Genomic DNA, 21,749 nt, shown 5'->3' with positions numbered 1-21,749 from the left:
CAATATTCTGTACGCATTTAAGCGGTCATACATCTTTAAGATTAGTAAAGAGTGCTAAATTATACCTACCAGTGCAAGTCTTTTGAGGAAAAAAAGAAAGCTAAATGGCAAGACATCATTAAGCCAGATTTTTAAAATAGTTTTTTTAATGTATTTATATCACCATATCCTTAGCACTGGCACCTTGGAATCTAGTAAGTTGAAAATTTTAAAGCAGGTTCATGTATTGCCTCTCTTCCAGCAGGTAGATTGACAAGCATGTCCTTACTCTAAAACATTTTACTTTCTTCTGTTGCTGTGCTGGAAACCTAAGTAGGAAATGAGCATAGTGAAACTCGTTATAAAAGACCTGTCGAAGTAAATGAATCGGGAGAAAACAGTATTTTTATCTGGTCGTTGAGGTTATAGTTACTTGATCTGCTGTTTGTAGCGAGTAAATCACTTCAAACAGATCTACGGTCTAAGCTTTATAAAGGCTTTTAATCTGGGAGCTGACTTTAGTTATTAAAGGATCACAATGTCTCTTTGAATAATTCTCGAGGCATGCAGGCAGCTGTTCCAGCAGAAATCACATGCGTTTCAAACGCCTCGCTGGCGGGGTTGGTTGGGTTTGAATCCTTGGGATGTCGACGCTGGCAGCGTCCTTAAAGCTGGTGCTGGATGGGGCAGTGTTGTTCTGCAGGGCTGCGAGTGAGGGGCTTTTCTGCTCCCCCCTCCATGGCTGGCCAGATCCTTCTCCGATGAAACCAGGACCCCCCCGGGGAGCGGGCTTTTCTCCTGTGGTGGGTGGCTGCTGGAGGGGAAGGTGGTGTTGGGGACTTTGCTCCCTCCCCCTTTTTCATTTCTCCAGGTGTTTGTTGTTTGGGTTTATTATGATTTGTTTGGTTTTTAGCTGTTCCTGGCCCCGGAAAGGTGTCAGGTTATGAAACCTGTTTCTAAAGCTGGCATTTCAATTTTGTAACCGGGTCTCCTTGCACAGATCCAGTGCCAAAGCTTGTTCTTGCTGACTATCGACTTTCTTCCAGATGAAACTTTCCAGAAGTGAATTGATTTTCCAGGTTGATATCAATGCTTTGATGTCGTATCTGTTAATCTTAGACTGGGATTACAGGGGAGCCCAAGAAAATCATGCGTGAATCTCAGTGGCAGCAGCTGAGTGTGTAACTCCCACCGACCCGCTGAAGGTCCCGGTTTTAATGTACTGGACGTGCATTGTGTAAAAAGTTTTTGGGACTTGTAATTGAAAACCTCATTAATGCCAAATACCTTCCATCACTACCTGGAATAAACTTCTATTCCAATTACTTGGAACAAGTTTGCAAAATGAAATGGGTGACTCTGTAGAGATAGCATGTATTTTTTAAAATAAAGCATGATGTATTGTTGGACTTGTATATATGGATTTATTTGCCCTAAAATACTCTTGTGTGTTCTTAGCGTGCTTTATCGTTTGCGCGTGCTCTTACAAATCCACTGGCAAATTAAAAATATATTTCTGTAAACAAGAGCGGTGTATTCAGTTGCTTTGTTCTTTAACTTTTCTAAATTAAATTCACAAGCATCTCATAGGTATTGTTGTTTGGATTTTTCTCCATTATCTACAAGTAGAGACCCTTAAACAGTTAATATATTTCTGCAGGCGCGACACATGTTGGTGTAATTACGGCACTGTACACTATTTGCATTTTCTAAAACAATTCCACTATTGCTCTGGACTACTCATCAGATTTCTGGAGCATGACTAAAGGGTTTATTCTTAGCAAATGTTGCATACAGAAATATAAAAGACCATTTTGAGGACGTTTTTGAAGTTTACATTAATATTCAGTGCTTCTCTGTATTTTAAAACATATGGGAGTTAATGGCTGATGACACAGCTCTTGTGTAAGGTTGCACGGTTAGGGTAGGTGCAGGGGCTGCCCCGTTTTCTTCACTGCTCTGTCAGGGCAGTTCTCCTGCATGTTTTCTGTTGCAGGATCTGGCCCCCTTGGGTTAGAATTATTTAATGCATTATAGTGTCATTATAATGGATTATTATTTAATGCATGCTAATTTCATTAGCGTGCATTATTATTTAATGCATTATAATTTCAACTGTAAACTTGCTTGTTATGGTGTTTTAAAATAATAGTGGCATTTAGGTTTGAAATCTGTTAGGTCATTTAGCTTCTAACAGACATATTTATTTGAGCTCTGAAGCCTGGACCTTTGCATATTCACCGTTGCTACAAACATGAACGCCTCTGTGACATTCAGCTTGGGCGAATGGCAAAGAAGGGAAGTGCTGGCGATGCTTAATTACCTGTGAAACACATAGACGCGTACAAGTTTGCAGCACAGATCCGGTTGTTGCCTCACAACACCGTGTTCACAACCGAGAGGCGGCTGAGGTGTGGAAAGGAACAGCAGGTCCCTGTGAAGTGGACGCTACCAAGCCTTCTGTAAAGGACAGGCTGATTCCTCCAGACCTTTTGTATTCCCAGTAGCGCTACCCAATGGTATTGTTATAGGTTGGTTTTAGTCCCTTACAAGTAAGTAGTCTGGGGGTATTTTTGTTCTTGCATAAATATTCACTATCATAAATAAAATTTGAAACCAAAGGGACCGCTCCTTTTATTTAAATCCTATTTTTTTCACGCCTTTTTTTTTTACACTGTTTAGCTTAAGCACTGTCACTGGACTCTGCAGTTGGCAAATGGTAATAGGAGAGTTTTCTCAGCCAGTGGCATGAAATGGAGGTAGTTTTAAATGTGAGGCGTTTAAAAGTAGTAGGAACCACATAGTTTCGTTTGGCAGCAGCAGCAGAAGGAACACTTCCTACCTGTGTTGTTAAAATGGAACGTGGAAATTAGCATTGGCGGTGGCTGAAAGACTTGCCAGGCTAACTAGTCACGGGAAAAAAAAACAAACCGAACTGTTGACTGCCGTGATTCACCTCACTCGGGTGCCTTTATCCCCCTCACGCGTGGGCACCTTGCCCCTTCTGCGCGCCGTGCGAGCCAGGCGCCGGGAGAGCTGGGCAGCACGCGCGTCTCTCTCTCCGCTCGCCATTTCACGCGTGTTCTCCCACTCACCTGTTCCAGTGTTTCTTTGTCTCCTCTCCGCCTCCTCTCCTGCTCTCCCTACTTTTTCACCTCTCTTTTCCTCTTCGCACGGTGCAAGCATTGTCTGATCTCCTCCGGCGAAGCTGTTGAGTCTGTTGTTTGCTTTTATAATTACCTTACCAATTCCCTTTCTTCCAGGCTTTTCAGATGAGCTGTGTGCTGCCATTCCTTGACTTCAGCGGGTTAGTCATGTAAAAAAACGTGCCGAGGACATCTTTTTCCTGTATTTATGGCCTCTTTAGTCTCCTGACAGTTCCCCTGATTTTTTAATGTAATTTCAATGACTATCTGCTTCACAAAGAAATGACTCTGACGGCCCTCACTGTCTCCAAATTTACGGTTTGGCCTTTTTTTTTTTCTTTTAAGCAGTACGTATCTTTGCTTTTTGCCATTTATTCTTGTTGCATCTCCCCATCTGTTCACTTAAAATATAATCTCAAAGCTCACTCTGCAGCTCCAGACTCTACTGGCCTGTGTTGCTCATGAATTGATTCTTATTCTTCGGTCTTCTAAAGACCTAACTGAAAAGTTAGTGGCCTGTTTGAATAATTCAGTCTACCCAAGCGAGCGGTTCTTCTTGGGCAGGGTATGATGTAAAAAGTGGGGAGAGGGAGCCTGCGGGTGCTGGGTTCAGAGCCCAGAGCCGCTCTTGGCTGGGGGAAGTGATGTATTGACGAGTTGGGGGGGAATTAGAAGCTGTTACATTAAAGAAAGATGTGTGCATGGCAATCTCCATGCTGGCTGTGGTGTTTTCCTTCCGTATCGCAGGGCAGAGGCTGTGCCTGGCTCATTCAGGGTTTATCTCGATTTAAACAAGGCATTTTATATGGATGGATAAAATCCAAATAATTGATTTTCCATCCGTTTTTAAGATTAAAATGTATGTGTTTGTGTACATATAAACATGCAGACATTTTAGTTTCTCCTTGACTGTGTATAAAAGGACACAATCAACTGGAGAACGGAGATTTTGTGTGCTTGGGTGGAAAAGCAGCGACTGTGACGACGTGAGAAACAAAATACGAAATGTAAGTGAGAGCAGACAAAGCAGAAGCGAGGCATGGTAGGGAAGTACCAGCAAGAGAAACTGCGGGTGGGCGGCTCTTTGAGGAAACCCATGTGTGTGGTCGTCAGCAGAAGCCTGAAATCAGGGCTGCTGCACTCGCCACGATCCACCACGTGCCATCGAGGTGTATTACGTGCAGCAGCTTATTGAAGAAAAAGATGGGAGGGATGATGGTCTGCGTTTGATTTACAATTTATCAACCAACGATGCATCAGCTTGGTAGCATTTTGTGCCATCATCAATGTGGTTTTTCTGTCTGCACCGAGGAGACTTCCCAGTAGGTCTTAGGACGGTCTTCGATGCTATTTCAGAATGCAGGTCCCTGTCTGCACCACCCATCGTGGATCTCCTTTGATTCACCCTCCCCTCAACTAGAATATACCAGAGGAGAATAGTGGTTAAGTAGCTAAAGATGGAAAAAACTCGTATTTGCACTGAAGTGGTGGTGTAAGACAACTGTTTAATCACCCTTGTATACAGTCACTTAACAGCAGTCAGTGTTTTTGAGGTCAGGCAGCTGACGGATGATCTGCGCCTGAGATGCTTTTTGTGTTATGAGAATACTTTATTTTGCTAACCATGCATCAAATGCTTAGAATTGCAGTGAAAAAGCTAAAATGGTGTATGTAGATAACTTACTAAGTTCTGTTTTGCTTAAGAGACTACTTCATATTCTTCCTCTATCGGCATTTATTAGTTTGGTTTAAGATGGGCCATCTAGAAATTGCTGTACTGGAAATAAAGTTAGAAATCAGTGCGGTTATTTTTAAAAAGTTGACAGGGCGTTTTTATTTGGGATATCTCTTCAAGTATTTAAATCTTTGTGGTTCTTTCTAAAGAACTACGCTGTAATTATGCTTGAAAATTGGGAATATCGATGCTGTCATCTTTCACTGAATAAGAGCATCCCAGGCCTTTAAGTTACGACATCTGGTTCCCGTCTTCCTCTGGAGCGTCATCCAGATAAGGGGTTAAAAATGCCTCTGGAGCAGATGTTTCGTGTTTCTAATGGGCAGTGTTATCTTTAGAAGAGGAAAGATAAGAAGGAATAAAACCCCAACCTGAACGCAGGCATTTCTCGGATTAATTTTTCCCTTCTTTCTGGCTTTCAGCGGCTCGGTACGGGCAAGCCTAGTGCTGCTTTCTTTGTCACTGATGTATTTTCATCACCCTCAACCCAGTGTATGGAAATACTGACAAGTGTTGGCAAGACCGTAACCAGCCCGCGATAGTAAATATTTAACTTTTATGTCCTAATTATTTTTCTTGCTCCCAAATTTATATGCTTTGTTCCTCAAGTAAACAAACAGCCTTGCAAAGTTTTACTGCTGATCTAGTATAACTGTGTTTTTACGAGGCAAGCAAAATCTAAATAATTTTTAAGTTGAAATCAGTTGCTGTGGGAAAAGGAGAATGAGTAGTTTCTGTTGCAAACAGCTTAAAAATTTAATGTGCAATTTATTAAGCTATCCTGTTAGCGTAGTAAGCTTAGACATGTTATCACGCTAACAGATTTTGTGGTGGCATTTTTTGAATTAGAAACTTCTCGTTCTGAAATCTCAGGTAATAGGAGAATTCTGTTTTCTGAAAATGTAGTCGTTTGGAATATAAGTACAGAAGTGGGACATTGTCATCTAGTCTTTCAGGAATACGAATTTATAAGTTTGTGATGGTATACGCTGTCTAAAGACTTGGTGTGCATGTCATGGGTTTGGGGGTTTTCTGTTTGTTTTTTTTTTAATGAACAATCTCTTGTTTTGCACATGTGCTTACTGTGGAACAACTGGAGCTTTCTGAATGTGTTTTTACTACCAAAATACATGTATTATTTAAAAACATATTTAGGCAGTATAGCCAAATTGCTGGTTTGTCTCATTAGTACGGGCTAAAAAGAAATTACTTGCAGTTTTGACTCTAGTGGTTTTTTCATCAGCTTTTTGTTGTTTCAGATACAACCCTTTGACCATTGCTTTTATACTCAGGATTTCTGAATTTCCCCAAGTCCAGATCTTGCTGATACTGAGACTTCATGCCAGCTCTCCGGTGGTTCAAAGTTAAGCTTGCCCTTAACATTAGTTCTAAAATATAGTAAGATCAGTTTGTTTCTAGTCCAAATACTGTTTATCTCCTCGAAGAGTTTTCATCCTCATGTTGTCTTAACAAACTTCTTCCCAGGGGCCTCTGAGGACTCTTAAAATCTCACCGAGAAGGAATTTTGAGCTTGACTTCATCTCTGCAGCTGCCTGTTTTCTGTAGAAGCTTTTGTGGCGTGGTGCAGGACCTGCCTCTCAGAAGGAACTAGCGGGAGGACCTCAATTTACCTTTAAGGGTTTTTTCAGTCTCCTCTTAAGGCACTGCTTGTACAGAGAGCCCTGCCAAACCTGCTGAAGGCTACAGCCTTAGGAAGGAAGACCCCCCTGTGAAGCTGCCGCTGGATTTTCATTGAATATGCACGTGTTGGAGTGGTGGAAGAGTAGGGAGAAGTAAAGAAGAGGAGCGAGGGAAGGAGCAGTTTAGGAACTCCCCATCTCACATAAAAGCATGTCCCCCAGAAAGGCCTTAAGGCCCTATTTAAATGCCACGCTTATGGGCCTCATACCTGTTATTTCATTTCTGTTCCTTGGAACGGCTCGTGAAGGAATAATCCGATGTGAATGACACAGTAAAAAATAGTTGGTCCTGCTAATCTTCATCTCCCTCTTTAATGACTTCAAGCACTCTGCTTGGGCTGTTTCAGAGATAAAATAGGTAAAAAAATCTAGTTTCTCTGATACCTTCTGCTCTGAGTTCTTGCAGAGGAGCTCGTGCTGGTTAGTGCAACACATTGTGGGTTTAAGTATTTTGACGCTTAAAGGAAGCAGTTACAAGCCAGATGAAAATTTAGCCCTGTGTTAGCTATGCTGTATTACTCTTTGCCAGATAATACAGTTGTGCTCAAATATTTCAGTCTGAACCTGAAATCAGTGACTGTACCTTCTGTAAGAAGCATGTCCTCAGTAATTCCTCCTGCTTTTTTTGTGTGCATTCAGTGTTTTATCAGTCTCTCCTTGCTTTTCCAGTCCTTTCAGTCAGGTTGAGGTGAATACTGTACAGAGTAAGTGTTCTCTCCTTTATACAGCGGCATCTGGTTTGGTCAACCGGTGCACGGCTTTTATCGCCGTCCTTTTGTTTTGCTATGAAAAACAGTGTCTTGCTATGAAATTGTTTTTTCTCAGTAATGGCACTTATGTCAAAATAACTTCTCTTAAAGCCAGGGAGTGCATGAGTACCTCTGAGACCTTTCTGCGATGCTGCAGGCAGTATCGTTTCAAATGGAAGCTGATTTCTAAATCCTCTGGGAAGAGTTGTCTCAACCGAGAAAAGTTGGACGTCGTTGTTGGTTTCACTCCTTTCGAAGCAAAATTGACTCCAGTGCTTACGTTTTTGTTCCTTGTATGAAGCTGAGATTCTCTGCCAGCGTTTGAAGAGGGCTGAGTGCTCCTCTGCTTTGTCCTCAGCCTTGTTAGATATCCACGTGCTCTTGAGGAAGCTGAGGCATGAGCTGTTTAGACCTGTGAACTGAAGTTAGTTAAAAGCGATGTCATTTTCTTTGTGGCAGTGATGTCTGTTTTTAAAATGAGTGACCCTCATGAGAGGAGGAGAATGGCTGCGATCTGGTACAGTAAATGGGAGTTCCCCATCTTCTCTTAAACCTTCCCCTCCTCATCTTCTTACAGCTCTTGTTCTTGTCATTTCTGCAGAGCATCGTTAAGGGTTCATTGTGGGGGAAATACCATTTCATCTTATTTCCTAGTTAGATAGCTAATGCTTTTGCTGTAGTAGTGCTCGTATAAGAGAGACGTGGCGGGACCTTAACTCGACACTTCCTGGTTTTCCATTGTTTTGTGAATTAAACTGTCCCGTTCAGGAAGAACATGAAATGCACTGACTGTTGTTGAAAACCTGCAGTCTTAAGTAAGAGTTTTCAAGGAGCAGTTTTGATTTTTGTGAGTTTTTTTTTTTAAACTTTCTTTCACTAGTACGTGGTCTTGTATACACGTCAGCGGTGCAACAGTTATATGAAGCTGAGAAGTACTCATGTTTGGGGTGCAGAAGACTAAATGATACATGTAGATCTATACAAAAACCTCTAGAACAAAACTGAACAGCTGGATTAAAAGCAGAATGTGTATTCCCTTCTCTCTTAGTGTACAACTGCCTTCCTAACGTGTTTCTTCACCCATGCTTTTCGGGGAAGGATGCCAGTGCAGAATTAAGCACTAGAACTGTGCGTTGTTGCCTGGGAGGGCGTCTCTCGCTGGGTATCGCATAGGAGTCCCCATAACTGGCAGTGTCTTCACCACCCCTGTGTAATACTGTAATTATCAACTCCAATACAATTGGCACCAGTGTGTTTTTTCACGTTTTCAGCGTGTGTCCCCCTTCCACTCCCCTGAGACATTCAGATTCCCGTCATTGGTACATGTGGTGCCTGGCTGCGCTCACCCATCTTTGAGTAGTGCGTTGGTAGACGTCTCCATCCAAGTCACCATCTCTGTTGAAGAGAGATGTTGAAGGTGTACGGCAGCAGCCCCTTCTAGTGGTCCCCTCCGTGGATCTTCATTTTTTCTCCCTACCCGTTGGTCATCCTGGCTCTTCCTCTCTTCTCATGTGGAGGTGTGGGGGCAAAGCGCAGTCCTGTTCCCCCAATTCTTTCAGGCCCTGGCACAGCAGGAGGTGGAGCAGCGAGCAGTTCCTTGCAGTGGCTCTGGCTCCCGGGCAGCTCTGCCCACCTTCCTCTGCGGCCGGCAGGGAGGGAAGCCGGCCAGACACCTTACTTCCTTGTTGGTCTTGTTGTTGCACGACTTGCAAAAGCCTTCAGGGCTGCAAATTGAGTTCCCCCAAGGTATTGCTATGAAATTATTAGTTACTTCATTTGGAGGAAGCCCTCAGAGCCTCCCAGTGTCTGTGGACTCGCCTGTTGTCTTTGGAGAGAGGAGTGCACGTGTTTCAGAGGATCAGTATTGACCCAAAGATATTGTCTTCCCCAAAGAAAGTACCGATCAGTTTGTCTCCTGTTTGAAACCACGTACAGAATGCCAATGTAAGTATGTAAGATTACTTTTTTGAGGTGATTAACATACAATTTGTATGGGGAGAGTAGGGAATTTCCCCGGATTGTATTACTTACAAATCTTTTGGCTATAGTTTAAGATCTAGTTAGCACTTTCCTGATTGAGAGGCTGCCAGGGAAAACTGAGTATATAGACTAACTCTTGAGTGCTTTTTTTTTCCCCCTAAGGTGGGGTGGTTGTTTGGTTTTGGGGGATTTTTAGTAGGAAAACAGCCACGTTGGACCAGGGTGAGTTAGTTGCGGCCCTTTAGCTCGTGCGGGCACATGCTGAGGTTGCCTGTTTCAGGTTGTCTGGTCTAGCTTAGCCTTGGAAACAAAAGCTGTGATTAATCTCCATGAAGTGAGATAAAAGGCGTTCTCCTGCCTCGCGTTAGAGGGAGGTGGAAGTCGGCTTTTCTCACAGCGCATTTCCTAGTCTTGACACACTTGTATTTTGACTCATGCTTTTCCTTAGGTCCCCCTCTCTGTTGTAAGTATTTCATATCTCTTTCTCATGCCTCAGACAGCGTTTCATGTTCTAGTTAGTTTTCTGGTTCTGAGGCATCTCAAAGAGTTGCTTGAGGCCTCCCGCAGTGTTGTGGCCGTGGTTTTTTATTGGCACAGGTTTTAACAGCACATTAATTCAGTTCCCTGCCAGGCTGGTTAGTTCTCTTATCCTGGTGTCCTTGCTTAGTAAGTCTTTTCCTCTGGTGGGTCCATCTTCCTCCTCTGTTCACAGTTACCCGGTGCTCATTAGTAGGGTTAGTAACATAACTGTATGTTACTCATTCTGTGGATGAATAACTGCAGAATTACCAACAGTGATTGTTTTTGCTGCATCGTTGGCAGAAATCTGCCTTGGCTTGAAATTTCTTCTTCACCATAAAGGCTAAACACTTAGTTCTTAATTGAATAGAGACGCCAACTTTGCAGGAGTAGGAATTGCCATCTTAACTACATAGGAAAACTTGTAGGAAGTTACTGGAAGTGTGCGAATTTGCAGCACTACAGTACAGAGATACTCTGCTTTTTTCCAATCCTTCCTTCTGTACAGCTCTAAATGGGAAAAAAACCTAATTCTTTTCATTCTTTTGGACAGGTTCAGCAACAGGTTCACCCAAACCTTTCAGCAAAAGAAGATTCCCTCTATTACATTGAAGAGTTGATACTTCAGCTGCTAAACAAACTATGCATTGCTCAGCCACGGACTGTCCAAGACGTAGAGGTAAGACCAGATACTGGAAAACCAAGTGCTTGCTTGCAGAATCACTAAGAGGAATGAAGATATTTTGGGCAGTGCAGGTTGAAGTTAAAGCAAGGTGAATCCAAAGAGCAGAGCTTGTTAAAACTGCTTTTCTAAAAGATTATATAGCAGTCAGATTTCACAAAGCAAGCTTAGTTGGAGACTCATTTTCCTGTACAGGGCTTCAGAATAGAAATGGTGGGACTTTTTTCTTACAGCATTATTTTTAAAAATGCAGAATACTTTGAAGGATTTTGTGCTGCTCGAATGCACCTTGGACTTAAGAATGTAAGGATGTTGCAAGTTTTCCTACTCTTTGACATAAATATACAGAAGAGAAGTAAATATTGGAATGAAAGGTTACTGTTGTGAGGCCTGGATTGTGCAGCTGAGGGGATAGAGTTGTATGTTCCTGGAACTTTATTGAACTCACTGAGGCTCTTGTATTATTGCAGCTGTCTGCTTTTGTGTCATCAGTTACAAAATGAGGGCTTTAATGGAGTGCGCTTCAGTATACAGTCTAGAGGGAGAAAGTGCTTTCATGTAGCTGTGGCCCATTATAGCTTTGTAGAGTATTAATTTTGCACCAATCTGTATGTCTAGGATTTTCAGCCTAAAACAAAACGAAGTCCTCATCTAATATTCTGTATGTGTGTCACGGAAATAAAGAAAGTGTATATATATATATTTTTTTTTTTTTACAAAATAATTGCCTGAGGGGTTTTAGATTCTTATTAGATGCAGCCATTGCCCTTTATTCAACATTGAGTTAATTCATTAATTATTAATTTTGGTTTATGATTGGTGTCTTTTGTAATACTGATGCATAAAGATTATAGTATGACTAAATAAAAGCAAAACTTAATCGTCCCTTAATAGCTCTCAGAATTGTTACTACCTTGAGTCTGGATTTGAACTTTAGATGTGGAGCTGAGAAATACCGTGTTCTTTCTCCAGTTCCCAGCTGATCAAACCCTCCAGCACACGGGACAGTTTGAGAGAGCGCTCATTATTCTACACACCAACTCCGTAGTTTTCTGCTTCTGAGTCATGAGATGATAAAATTACCCTGTGTATGTATGAATTAATAATTTTCATTGGGTATGTGTATGCTCCACAAATTACTGTGTGCAAAACTGCGTACAATACAGACAGCCTTCTGACATAACTGACAACTCTCTGGATTGTGCTTACGAATATCGCAGCAGACACTAAATCCTGTGTATTGTATTTTAAATATACCTGGCATTTAAAGCCATGAATAATAAAACATTGTTGCCCTTGGCAATATAACAGTTATTTAATTTAAAAACACAGAGCTAGGTTTAAATAGTGGTGGCGGGTTCCCCAAAACGTTACTGTTTCTGTAGGTCAATACATTCAGACTCTTCCAGAGCAGGGAAAGTAGAATTCAGTTTTGTGTTACGGGTTGCTGGTGAGATTGCGCTGCCGGCAGGCATCCGAGATCCACGAATGAAGGCTTTTGGCTCTGTTCCTCAGCTGTTTTTAGCTGTTAAGAGAAGACATGAGAGCTGTGATCTCTAAAGTTTATCATGCTGATATTTACATAACAGCCTGGAGTTAATGGAGCTATTTGCACATAATATTTAAGTATTTGCAAGATTGAGGTCCAAAATCTCAAATTATAAAGGTTTTTTTAAATAGAACAGGTCCTTGAAATTGTTCCCAGCGAAACACTGGGAACCACCAAAGTCCGAGCACAAAAGGCGTGAGTTACTCGTGAAGTGCACTGTTAAGTTGAAGGATGGCTGAATGCCACATTACGTCCATTTTGCAGGCGATCTCCTAGTAGAATCTCAAGGAAAGTTCATTTCGGTGAACCAGCCCAGAGCTTTCGGCTGCTGTCCAAGAGGAAAGGTCACCGTGTGTTTACCTGGCACAGACAGCTGACGCAGAAAGTTGAGCGTTAAGTGGCCACGTGCAAATATTTAAAAGCTGCCTCTAAGACGACCTCAGGCTTCCTTTTGGATTTCAGAATATGTGCAGAAATCTTTTCACCAAAGGGACGCGTAGATTTCACCATTTTTCTCAGCTCCTTCTTCAGCTCATCTATAAGATCTGTCCTATAAGAGTTACCACCCGTCCAGGCCTCATCGTGGTCCAGGTTCCAGGTCCAAAGCAGAAGTTGGATATGGCACCGCACCGTGTGCTGTGCCTGGTGGAGTAAGGGCATGGGAGTGGGCTGCACAGCAGGAGGTGATCCCCGCTTCCCCCTGAGCTGTCTAACTTAAAACATCTGTTTTTCCAAAGACATTTAAGGAGCAATCGCCGTTTAATTCCCCAGCTCACAGGGCCTGCAGCGGGAAGCCTGGAGGACTTCATGGAAAGCAGGACTGGGGTCTTGCACGTGTTTAGGGGGTGCTGCTGAAGTGTGGGACTGCTGCCCAAAGCAGTTTGGTCTGTTGTGGGGGTCATCTCGCCTGTTCCTATAGCAGCTGTTGAAGTGTGAATCTATATAAAAGTGACCTGCAATTGCACACAGTTTACGATGTGGGAGCTGTAAAGTGCAGCCACTGTGATGGGCTGTGCAGTGGGGAAGATGCTCCTGTGTGGGCTTGTGGAGTCCGAAGTGTTATAGCCAGCCTTTTTCACGAATCACAGCCCTCCTCCTAGTTAGAAGATCCTGCACTTGTTTTTTTCATTTCTGCCCTAAGCTTGATCTGATACAGGACAAGTTACACGCTGGGCTTTTATGAAATAGGAACAATACCGACTTGTTTTTGTCATTTAGACTGTAAACTGGTTAGTACTTCCTGATGTTGTTTGTATTTTGGGATCCTGGTCTCAGCTGAGGTTTCTTGCTGCTCTTGTGATGAAAAGATCATAGAGCAGGAGTTGTTTTAGAAGATTTGAAGGAGTTCTTCGTGCTTAGGGAAGGGAGGTTGTTCGGGATTATTGAAAAGAGTGAAGCTGAGTTGGGTGAGGAGGAGAGAACAGTTACGAAAATGTGTTGCAAACACTGAGGAGGAGGATAATTGCCTATACTGCAGGGGAAGTAATTTGCCGTTTTGTTTTTTTTAAAACTTCTATGATTACTGCGGTTAATCTAAGTGCACTCTTTATGTTTGGACAGGAGCGCGTTCAAAAGACATTTCCTCATCCGATAGACAAGTGGGCGATTGCTGATGCGCAGTCCGCTATAGAGAAACGAAAAAGAAGAAACCCTCTCCTGCTACCTGTGGACAAAATACATCCTTTATTAAAGGTACTTAAACCAACAACCTGATGTCTGCTGCTTCTGCCCACCATACACCCCCAGCTGTATTATTGCCCCCAGCATAGCCTGTAAAGTATTTCTTTAATTTGTGTGAAATTAGGTAAATTTCTCATATTGGCTGAAAGAGTAAAGTCACCACAGAACGGGATGAATATATTGTAGTATGTAAGAAATGTAGATACCTAAATTCATCATGTTCTAGACATTAGTCTGTTAATGTATTACTCTGCTTTGAAATATGACTAGTTAGTTTTAAACATAAATAAACCCCAAACAAACTCCAATACCTTACCTGCTTCAGTAGCACTGTTTTGATGCCTGCCTTTGTTTCAAAATGCTGCAGAAGCCAAAATAGAAGAAGAGAGAACAAGTAGATCCTGTTCCTTGTATACTGTCAACTAAGATGTGTATCAGTGTCCTTTCAGTTACTGCTGAATGTCACTGATGGTTTTAAAATCAATAGATCTGCAAAGGTGTAACAAAAGACCAAATACAGACTTTATTGTTGGTGGGTTTTGAGGAGGAGAGTGGCCATCTCAGTTCTTAGATGTCATGTCACTTAAAACAGGTAGAGAGCTCCTTGCGTACACTCAGGTTTTAGTGTCACACAGTAAGTATGTATTCATACTGTGCCCCTGTAGAATTTTTTTTTTTAATGACAAAACAGTACTCTGATTTTTTAGATCAGCATTTAATCGCTTTTAGACCAGTGCTGAGTCAGTAAATTCAGGCCGATTCAAACCCTGCTCTTTTTTGGTATTTCTTTTTTCTATTGATTTTGCTTTTCGTTCATAGCTTAGAAAATGCTTTTCTCCAGTGGTGGCATTGTTGCGCCAGAGTTTCCAGCTGCATTGAGAAAACGTTATTCAAGCAGAAGCAGAAATTAAAGCACCTTTTCAGGTGTAGTCACTCTGTTCTTATATAGTGTCTCAGTTTGTGATGGTTAATGAGAGGGGAAGAGATGTTAGGAAAGAAAACAGCATTAAATAAGACCTTCCTAGACAACAGTGTGTGGACATAGGAAAGAATCTGATTTTTAGAAGATGCATCAAAATAGGATAAGAACAAGACAACCTTATTCAAATGCATGAACTTACGTGTATTTATTCCTGACGGTCTTGTCACAAATAAGAGGCCATGTGGTGCATGCTCTGCAGAACACAGAGCATATATCGCAAGAAGAACGTGCAACATTTATCCTGGGTTTTTTTCTGTTCAGACAATAATTACTAAAGTTTAATTATTTTATGCAATTCAAGGATGCAGATAGTGTAGTTGTTCAGCCAAATGTAAAGGATGGACTAAAATGGATCGCAGTACATAACAGGTTGAACATACGGCCTGTAGTTTCATGAAAGACAACTTTTTCCGTCAAGAACAATTCAAAATGAAGCATCCTCTTTTCTGAAGAGTCCAGATTAGGGCCAGAGTCCTGCAATAAACATAGATACAGACTAAAATTTAAGTACAAGAGCGGTTCCAGTGAAGTCCCTTCGTTTGAAGGAACTCTATTTTTAGGACTGTTATTTTTAGAGAAAGGATTATTGAAAGTTCTGTAGCTTTTCATCTGTCAGTATATGGCAAAATAGCACAAGGAGGTATTTGCAAGCATTTCTTCTGAGATGGCTGATCAAATTTCCATTTGATGTCCTTTGCCCTGCCTGTTACATTGCTGTCAATTATCAACGCAGACAAGATCAATTTAATTAGAAAACTCAATGTGTTAATTGTCATTCCGAATGAATTTCTGGAATAAACAGCTTTTTTTTCCTCATGTTTTCAATTTGCAGGAGGTCCTAGGTTATAAGGTAGATTACCATGTGTCTCTGTATATTGTGGCTGTCTTAGAATACATCTCAGCTGACATTTTAAAGCTGGCTGGAAACTATGTTTTCAATATACGACACTTTGAGATCTCCCAGCAGGACATTAAAGTATCAATGTGTGCTGATAAGGTAAGTTGGGATTAAAATAGTCTTTTGGACATACACAAGGTAGATACTGGAGGTGATTTTTTTTTTTTTTTTTTTTTTTAAGATATATCCAAAGTAGGATAGGAGGGAGAGACTGGTCTTATTCATGTGCAGAAGCTTCTCTCCTTATTCATGCCATACCTGTCACAGTAAAGACTTAAGTTTAAGTTAAGCCTGTTATGTTTTGGAACAGTAGTAGTACTCACAGAACAATGTAAGGGCAGAAAATGATGTTGTGCTTTATTTCTTAGCTGTGTTACTGTCCTTCTCATGTCACTTTGTCATGACAGCTCTTTCCTTCTTTATAATACAGAAAAGACATTTAGTTTTCATCCTTATAAAAATGAGAAACATTTTTGTTTAATTTTATCTTTATCAGGAGGGTTTTGTTAAATGCTTATGCAAGATGCCTTGTTTTCAAAGATGGTTCTGCATGAATTGTAACTTGTTTTCTAGGTCGTACTAACTTACAAAGGGGAAAATGGCTTTGGCAACTGATCCAGCCTTCTGCTGCCAAAGTTTAAATATTACTCCCTTGTGAAAGTGATCACAGAAAGTATTGTATTAAAAACTCAAAGGATTTCTCTGAACACATTGAAATAGCTGAGCTTGAGCCAAGTGTGAAAATCAGGCTTGCATGTAATTTTTTAAATTTCTTTGCTAGGTTTTGATGGATATGTTTGATCAGGATGACATTGGTTTGGTTTCTCTCTGTGAAGACGAGCCCTCTTCTTCTGGGGAACTCAACTACTATGACCTAGTGAGAAATGAAATTGCAGAAGAAAGGCAGTATCTGCGGGAGTTGAATCTAATAATAAAAGTATTTCGGGAAGCTTTCCTATCAAACAGAAAATTGTTCACACCTAATGTAAGTCCTTTAATAGGTTATTGATGTGTAATGCTAGTTGCTCCATTAGCAGCCTAACATATCAATATTACATTCACTGTTGTTGGAGGTAAAATTAAATTTGATTTATTGTATGTCAGTGCATAATGAGTGTTGATTGTGTATGAAATAAAATGGAGGAATTGAAGAAATGAAGAGTGCTGCTCTCAGATTGAAGCTTAATGGACACGATTCCCTGTCGGATGCCAGCATAGCTGGAGTCCTTTGGTCATGTAGGTAATAGTTACACTTTTGCTTAACACAAAAATTAACAGTTATCTACCTGCACGTAGACGCAGATGAATGGTTGAATTGACGTTTGAAGTCTACCCTAGGGCACCCTAGCTGCAGAAACTACAAGTAAAACAGCCCTTGGCTCTGGATTCTCCAGCGTGTGACAAACTGTGAAGGGAATCTCTACTTGATAAATGATTGAAATATTTGGTTGAAATTGTATGTGTGGCAAATTCTGGTTTTGGGATGCTGGAGTCTAAAAAGGAAGCCCAGCTCATGTAAGAGAAGAGTAATAATGAGAGATTAGTGAATCTTTCCTGTGGGAGGACGGAGAAGGGGACCAGGCCAGCAGAACCTGAACGGGGATTCGTAGGTGATACCAGCAGGTTAAAAAGAGAGGCAGCAGGAGACATTCCCATTACAGCTGGGTGTGGAGGTTCCTCAGTAGCTGATAGGATATCGGAGAATTGTGCAAATGTGGGGACAGAATTCAAACAAAGGCGATGGGAGGAGAAAGGAGCGGTATTTTGGAGTTGAGGAATACTCTTTTGTTATATGGGAACGGGTATGAGAAATTTCGAGATTGCTTGTTCCCACGAAGAGATTGCCATGGTCTTGGCGCTGGCAGGAGGTCAAGCAAGCTCTGCAGTGTTAGGTTGGGGCAGAGAAGGCTTCCAAGAAGCGTGTTTTGGAGGGGTCAGAAGAAGAATGCAGGTCATTGGAAGGGGCTGCCTAGTTGGGTGTGTTTGCGGTATGTGGATTTGAAAAATCAAAAAGTAGAATTTGGAAAAGGAAGCTGCCGATTCCTCCTCTGTACCCAGGTAGTATTCTGCTAAAGTAGCCAAGTAGCTGCTTTAGTTTTACCTGTGGTTTAGAGGATCTGACCTTGGAGCTGCTTTAAATCACCTCCTTCCTGTTGTGTCCTGAGAGACAAGAATCAGCAGAGGGGAAAATAACAGCTGTGAATTGTGGCTGAAAAGGCCAGGCATTTCTGTCCAAAGCACCCAACAGCCTGTACTGGGACTGCTGCTGCTCTGGCCTGGGAAGGATGGTGTGCTTTCTTTCGCCGGGGTGAGAATTGTGCAAGGCTGGATGTGCCCAGGCAAGCCTGCAGGGCTGGGGAGACCACATAATTTAACTTTCTTCCTAGCTTTTTGTTGGCTCCTCTCCACTTACTTCTTGGTTCAGACTTCACGAAAAATGCTCCCCTATTTACATAAGCGAAATAAATTATTGAAAACACTGCTAAGATACATTTTGCGTTTGCAGGATATCGATGTGATATTTAGCAACATTTCAGATATTCATGAGTTGACAGTGAAGCTTTTAGGATTGATTGAAGATACTGTTGAAATGACTGATGAAAGCAGTCCTCATCCTTTGGCTGGCAGCTGCTTTGAGGATCTTGCAGAGGTATGGTGTTTTGTTGGTTTTAGGTTGTTTTCTTTTTTTAATCGCTGATTGTTCCGTTTACTTAGTAAACTTTTGGTTATGACTCTGGTATCTCCGATAAACTCGCAGTTGTAAAATGTCCTTTTAACAAGCTCTGAACAGAGATCTTCCCTACCCATTCTTTAGTAGGTAAGCCAAAGTGTGGTTTTTACCTGTCACAGAAACGGTATCAAGCAGGTAAGCACAAAACTGAATCTTATTTCAGAGTGGAAATGAATTGCTACGATCCTGTAGGGATATGGATTTGAAAAGTAACTACCTGGGAGTGCTCACTGAAAGAAGGTGGTGCCTTTTTGTAGGCATTGGTATCAGGCCCAGGGCTACCCAAAAATCATAGCAGTTGGATGTAGATCTGCAAGATGAGTACTTGCATCACTCTGGACAGTGAGCTAACTCAAACAAAACATGTTCTTAATTCAGGCAAATGCATTGTTATACCTCTGGAGTGGGAAACGTCTCTGCAAAGAATGACTCTGGGAAGGAATGAAGTACCAGAACAGATGTGCAACTGAACAGAAGCTTACTGTTGTAGCAAAAGTGCTATTGATACCCATTGACCTATAAAATAGATATTAAAGAATAGGAATAAGGGAAGATGCTGCACATGGATTTGGTGTGGCTCGTACTGGAACATTAGTAACAGTTATTTTGTCACTTGTTTTTTTTAAATGGGCATTGAAATACTGGAAGGACTGTGAAGGAATGACGTAAAGTAAAGTTTTTGAGAAAGTCTTACAGGGAGATAGAGCTCAGTTTATTCAAAATAGGATAGGTATATAGGTACCTTCATGATCTGAAAATAGAGTACAAAATGACTCTGGAGTTCAGCAGAGAGGTACACAGTAAAAAAGCAGTATCTGAAAGGCTCAGCTTGGAAATACACCACATCTTTTTAACTGTCAGGGGAGCTAACTCTTGGAACAAATTACCAAGGTAGGTGTGGAGTTTTTGCTGTCTTTGGACATGTTTAAATGGAGTTTACATTTTTTAGAGAGGTCTATTGAGCCCAGTTTTTTAAGCCAAATTGTAAGGGTAATAATGTAAACCACATCGACTGTATTACAGAGGAAGTCAAGTGAGATGTTCTGGCCTGAGAGGGAGAGAGTGTCTCGGATGAACCACATGGTGAATGTGAAGTTTATGGTTAAAATTACGATGTTCATAAAGAAAATGACAACCGATAACACTTCCATTTCACTTTTATGGATGTTCAGTTTTTAAAATCTGAGGGCTGCATGAACACACCAGTACCATTTGGAAAACAATTACATTTTTGTGGGTGTGAAGAACACGAGTCCTTCAGCCCCTGTGCCACTCACTTATGAATATACCATAAAGATAAAGTTTTGCTGGCGTTACTTCAATGAGCCACTCATGTGACATATCAGTAGGAAAGTCCAGTTGACAAGGTCTTAGCTCTTAAGACGGTAGAGCATAATTGCTTATATAATGGTAAGGAGAAGCATTTGAACAATGAATTAAAGTAAGTGGCTATTATATTAAAATTGAAAAAAGACTTAACATTTGAAGTAGTACAGCACTATCCTGGAAAACATACAGATCTCAGTTTATTGCAAAAGCTACTCTTGGGCATCCTGTGCTTTAAGGATAACAAATCCTTTTTCAGTGAGTGAAAATCTCACTTGATTTTCATTAACTGAAAAACTTAAGTAGGAGATGAAGAACAGATTATTCTTCAAACCTTTTTACGCAAGTAGTAAGTTTGAATTTAATAATTCAGTTAAAACCGAGCAAGACCTACTTAATAACTAGGCTGTTCATTTGATCATCTCACATGTTGAGGTCATCTTTCAGTGAGTATTTGCAAAAGGGATCATTAGAGAGAGATATGAAAGTGAAGTGTTTATTTGCTCTGCCTATCTTACTGCCAGGCTTGTTCACTTAGTGTTTCCATTATAAAGGTTCTTCAACTTATTTGGAAGGATAATTAAAAACAAACAACCCTTGCAAGCTGGAATCTTCCTGTTTTGTCTGTTTTTCTGCATCAGTTCTCTGGAAGATTTAAACATAAATATTGTAGTATTGTAGTGGTTTTGAGTTAAGGAAGCATGGGGAAGATAAAACATTTTTTTCCTGGTGTGGAGTAAATTAAAAAACTTGATGGCTGACAGGTGTGAGTGGGAGATGGTTTATTTGTTAATATGCTGGTAAAAAAAAAATATTACTTGGTGGCAACTCTACTACAACTCTTAACTGCTACAATGTGTTTTAATGATGGCCTGAGAGAATCTCTTTAGTGATGTTCAGCTAGTGGCGGGAGAGCTTGGGAACTGAGGGGAGAGGGTCTTTGTGCCTACTTTGAGGTCTTCAGAAGGCAGCTAATAAAGCAAGGTTATTGTCAGTAGATTGTAAATTTGTTATACTGGTATTTGCGTTTCCGTAGGAGAAGTTTTAGGTATCCATAAACCAAAAAAAGGTGGAAACCAGTGCAGTACAGCAAAAGGGGCTGAAACATACCAACACCAATCCAGAACTGTATGCTGCATTAAGATAAATTAGATGGGCATCAAGTTAACGTCTCCGTATTTCAGTAACCTTTGCAACAGTGCAAGGGTAAAACCCCCCTTTTTTTTATTACTCTCTTGGGGAAGATAGCTAATGCAGTTTGTTTCAATCTTGTGTTCAGAAACAAAACCAAACCTTAAAAATACTGGTTAAAGTCTGAGTGGAAGAAACTGAAAACACTTCTAAAACACAGTAAAAAGTTGAAAAAGACAGCACAGGATAAATATGTATTGGTCTGGCTCCCCCAGTAGATCTGCATGCAAGGTTACATTTTGAGTAGTAGTTGCTCAACCCACACCCCATGGCTGATTTACTGCTTCTGCAGAGGTTTATGTTCATTTTTTCTTGGCTAGTATGGCAAAGAGAAATTGTATATGTAGTGTTATTGTCCGCTGTCTTTAATTTGGATGTTGTAAAATAAGACCCCCGTATTGTATACTTCCAGGTAGTGGGCAGGCGTGGAGTATACAAAAAAAAAGGGGGGATTCAGGTTCTGCTCAAGAAAACCAGCCTGTTCACTTAGTGTCTCATCATTTCTCTTCAGCTGCTGCTGCTGAAGTGCCAAACCTTCCCCCCCTTTCATCCCCCCTCCCAGATACAATCTAATGCGAATGGACAGTGATGATTAGAACTGGAAGAGGAGAGTTGAGAGTGATGGTTACAATTTGCCTGTGAAAAGAGAGTACATTCTGTGCCTCTCCTCCCCACAAAGAGTTTAATTGCAGCTGCCCCATGAGTAAGGTAGGAAATCCCCTGGACCCTCCACAAATGGAAGACTTGAGCCTTTACCTGAATGTTCAAATGAGCCTTTGTGGTGTTTGGTACTCCCAAATTCTGCAGCCTGGATTCTGCCAAGCACTACTGCATTAAGGTGAAAAGAGGTATGTGCTTATTCTGGGCATCGTGCCATCAGCACCGGATAACCCGGTGATTCA

General features: G+C 41.2%; 1 protein-coding gene across 2 annotated transcripts in view; it reads left to right on the top strand.

Moving 5' to 3' along the window:
* SOS2 (SOS Ras/Rho guanine nucleotide exchange factor 2) overlaps positions 1-21,749 on the top strand; it is a 55,315-nt gene that overhangs the window by 2,862 nt on the left and 30,704 nt on the right. For both annotated transcript variants that reach the window (XM_059819537.1, XM_059819536.1), the window contains exons 2-6: positions 10,362-10,487; positions 13,600-13,731; positions 15,534-15,698; positions 16,381-16,584; positions 18,106-18,249. In XM_059819537.1, the coding sequence (XP_059675520.1) occupies positions 10,362-10,487; positions 13,600-13,731; positions 15,534-15,698; positions 16,381-16,584; positions 18,106-18,249 (771 nt within the window). The remainder of the gene's footprint in view (positions 1-10,361; positions 10,488-13,599; positions 13,732-15,533; positions 15,699-16,380; positions 16,585-18,105; positions 18,250-21,749) is intronic.

This window comes from Gavia stellata, chromosome 7 (assembly GCF_030936135.1).
Source record: "Gavia stellata isolate bGavSte3 chromosome 7, bGavSte3.hap2, whole genome shotgun sequence".
In the NCBI taxonomy this organism is placed as follows: Eukaryota; Metazoa; Chordata; class Aves; order Gaviiformes; family Gaviidae; genus Gavia; species Gavia stellata.
Note: the sequence above shows the minus strand (reverse complement) of the source record. Positions and strands in the feature narration are given on the sequence as shown.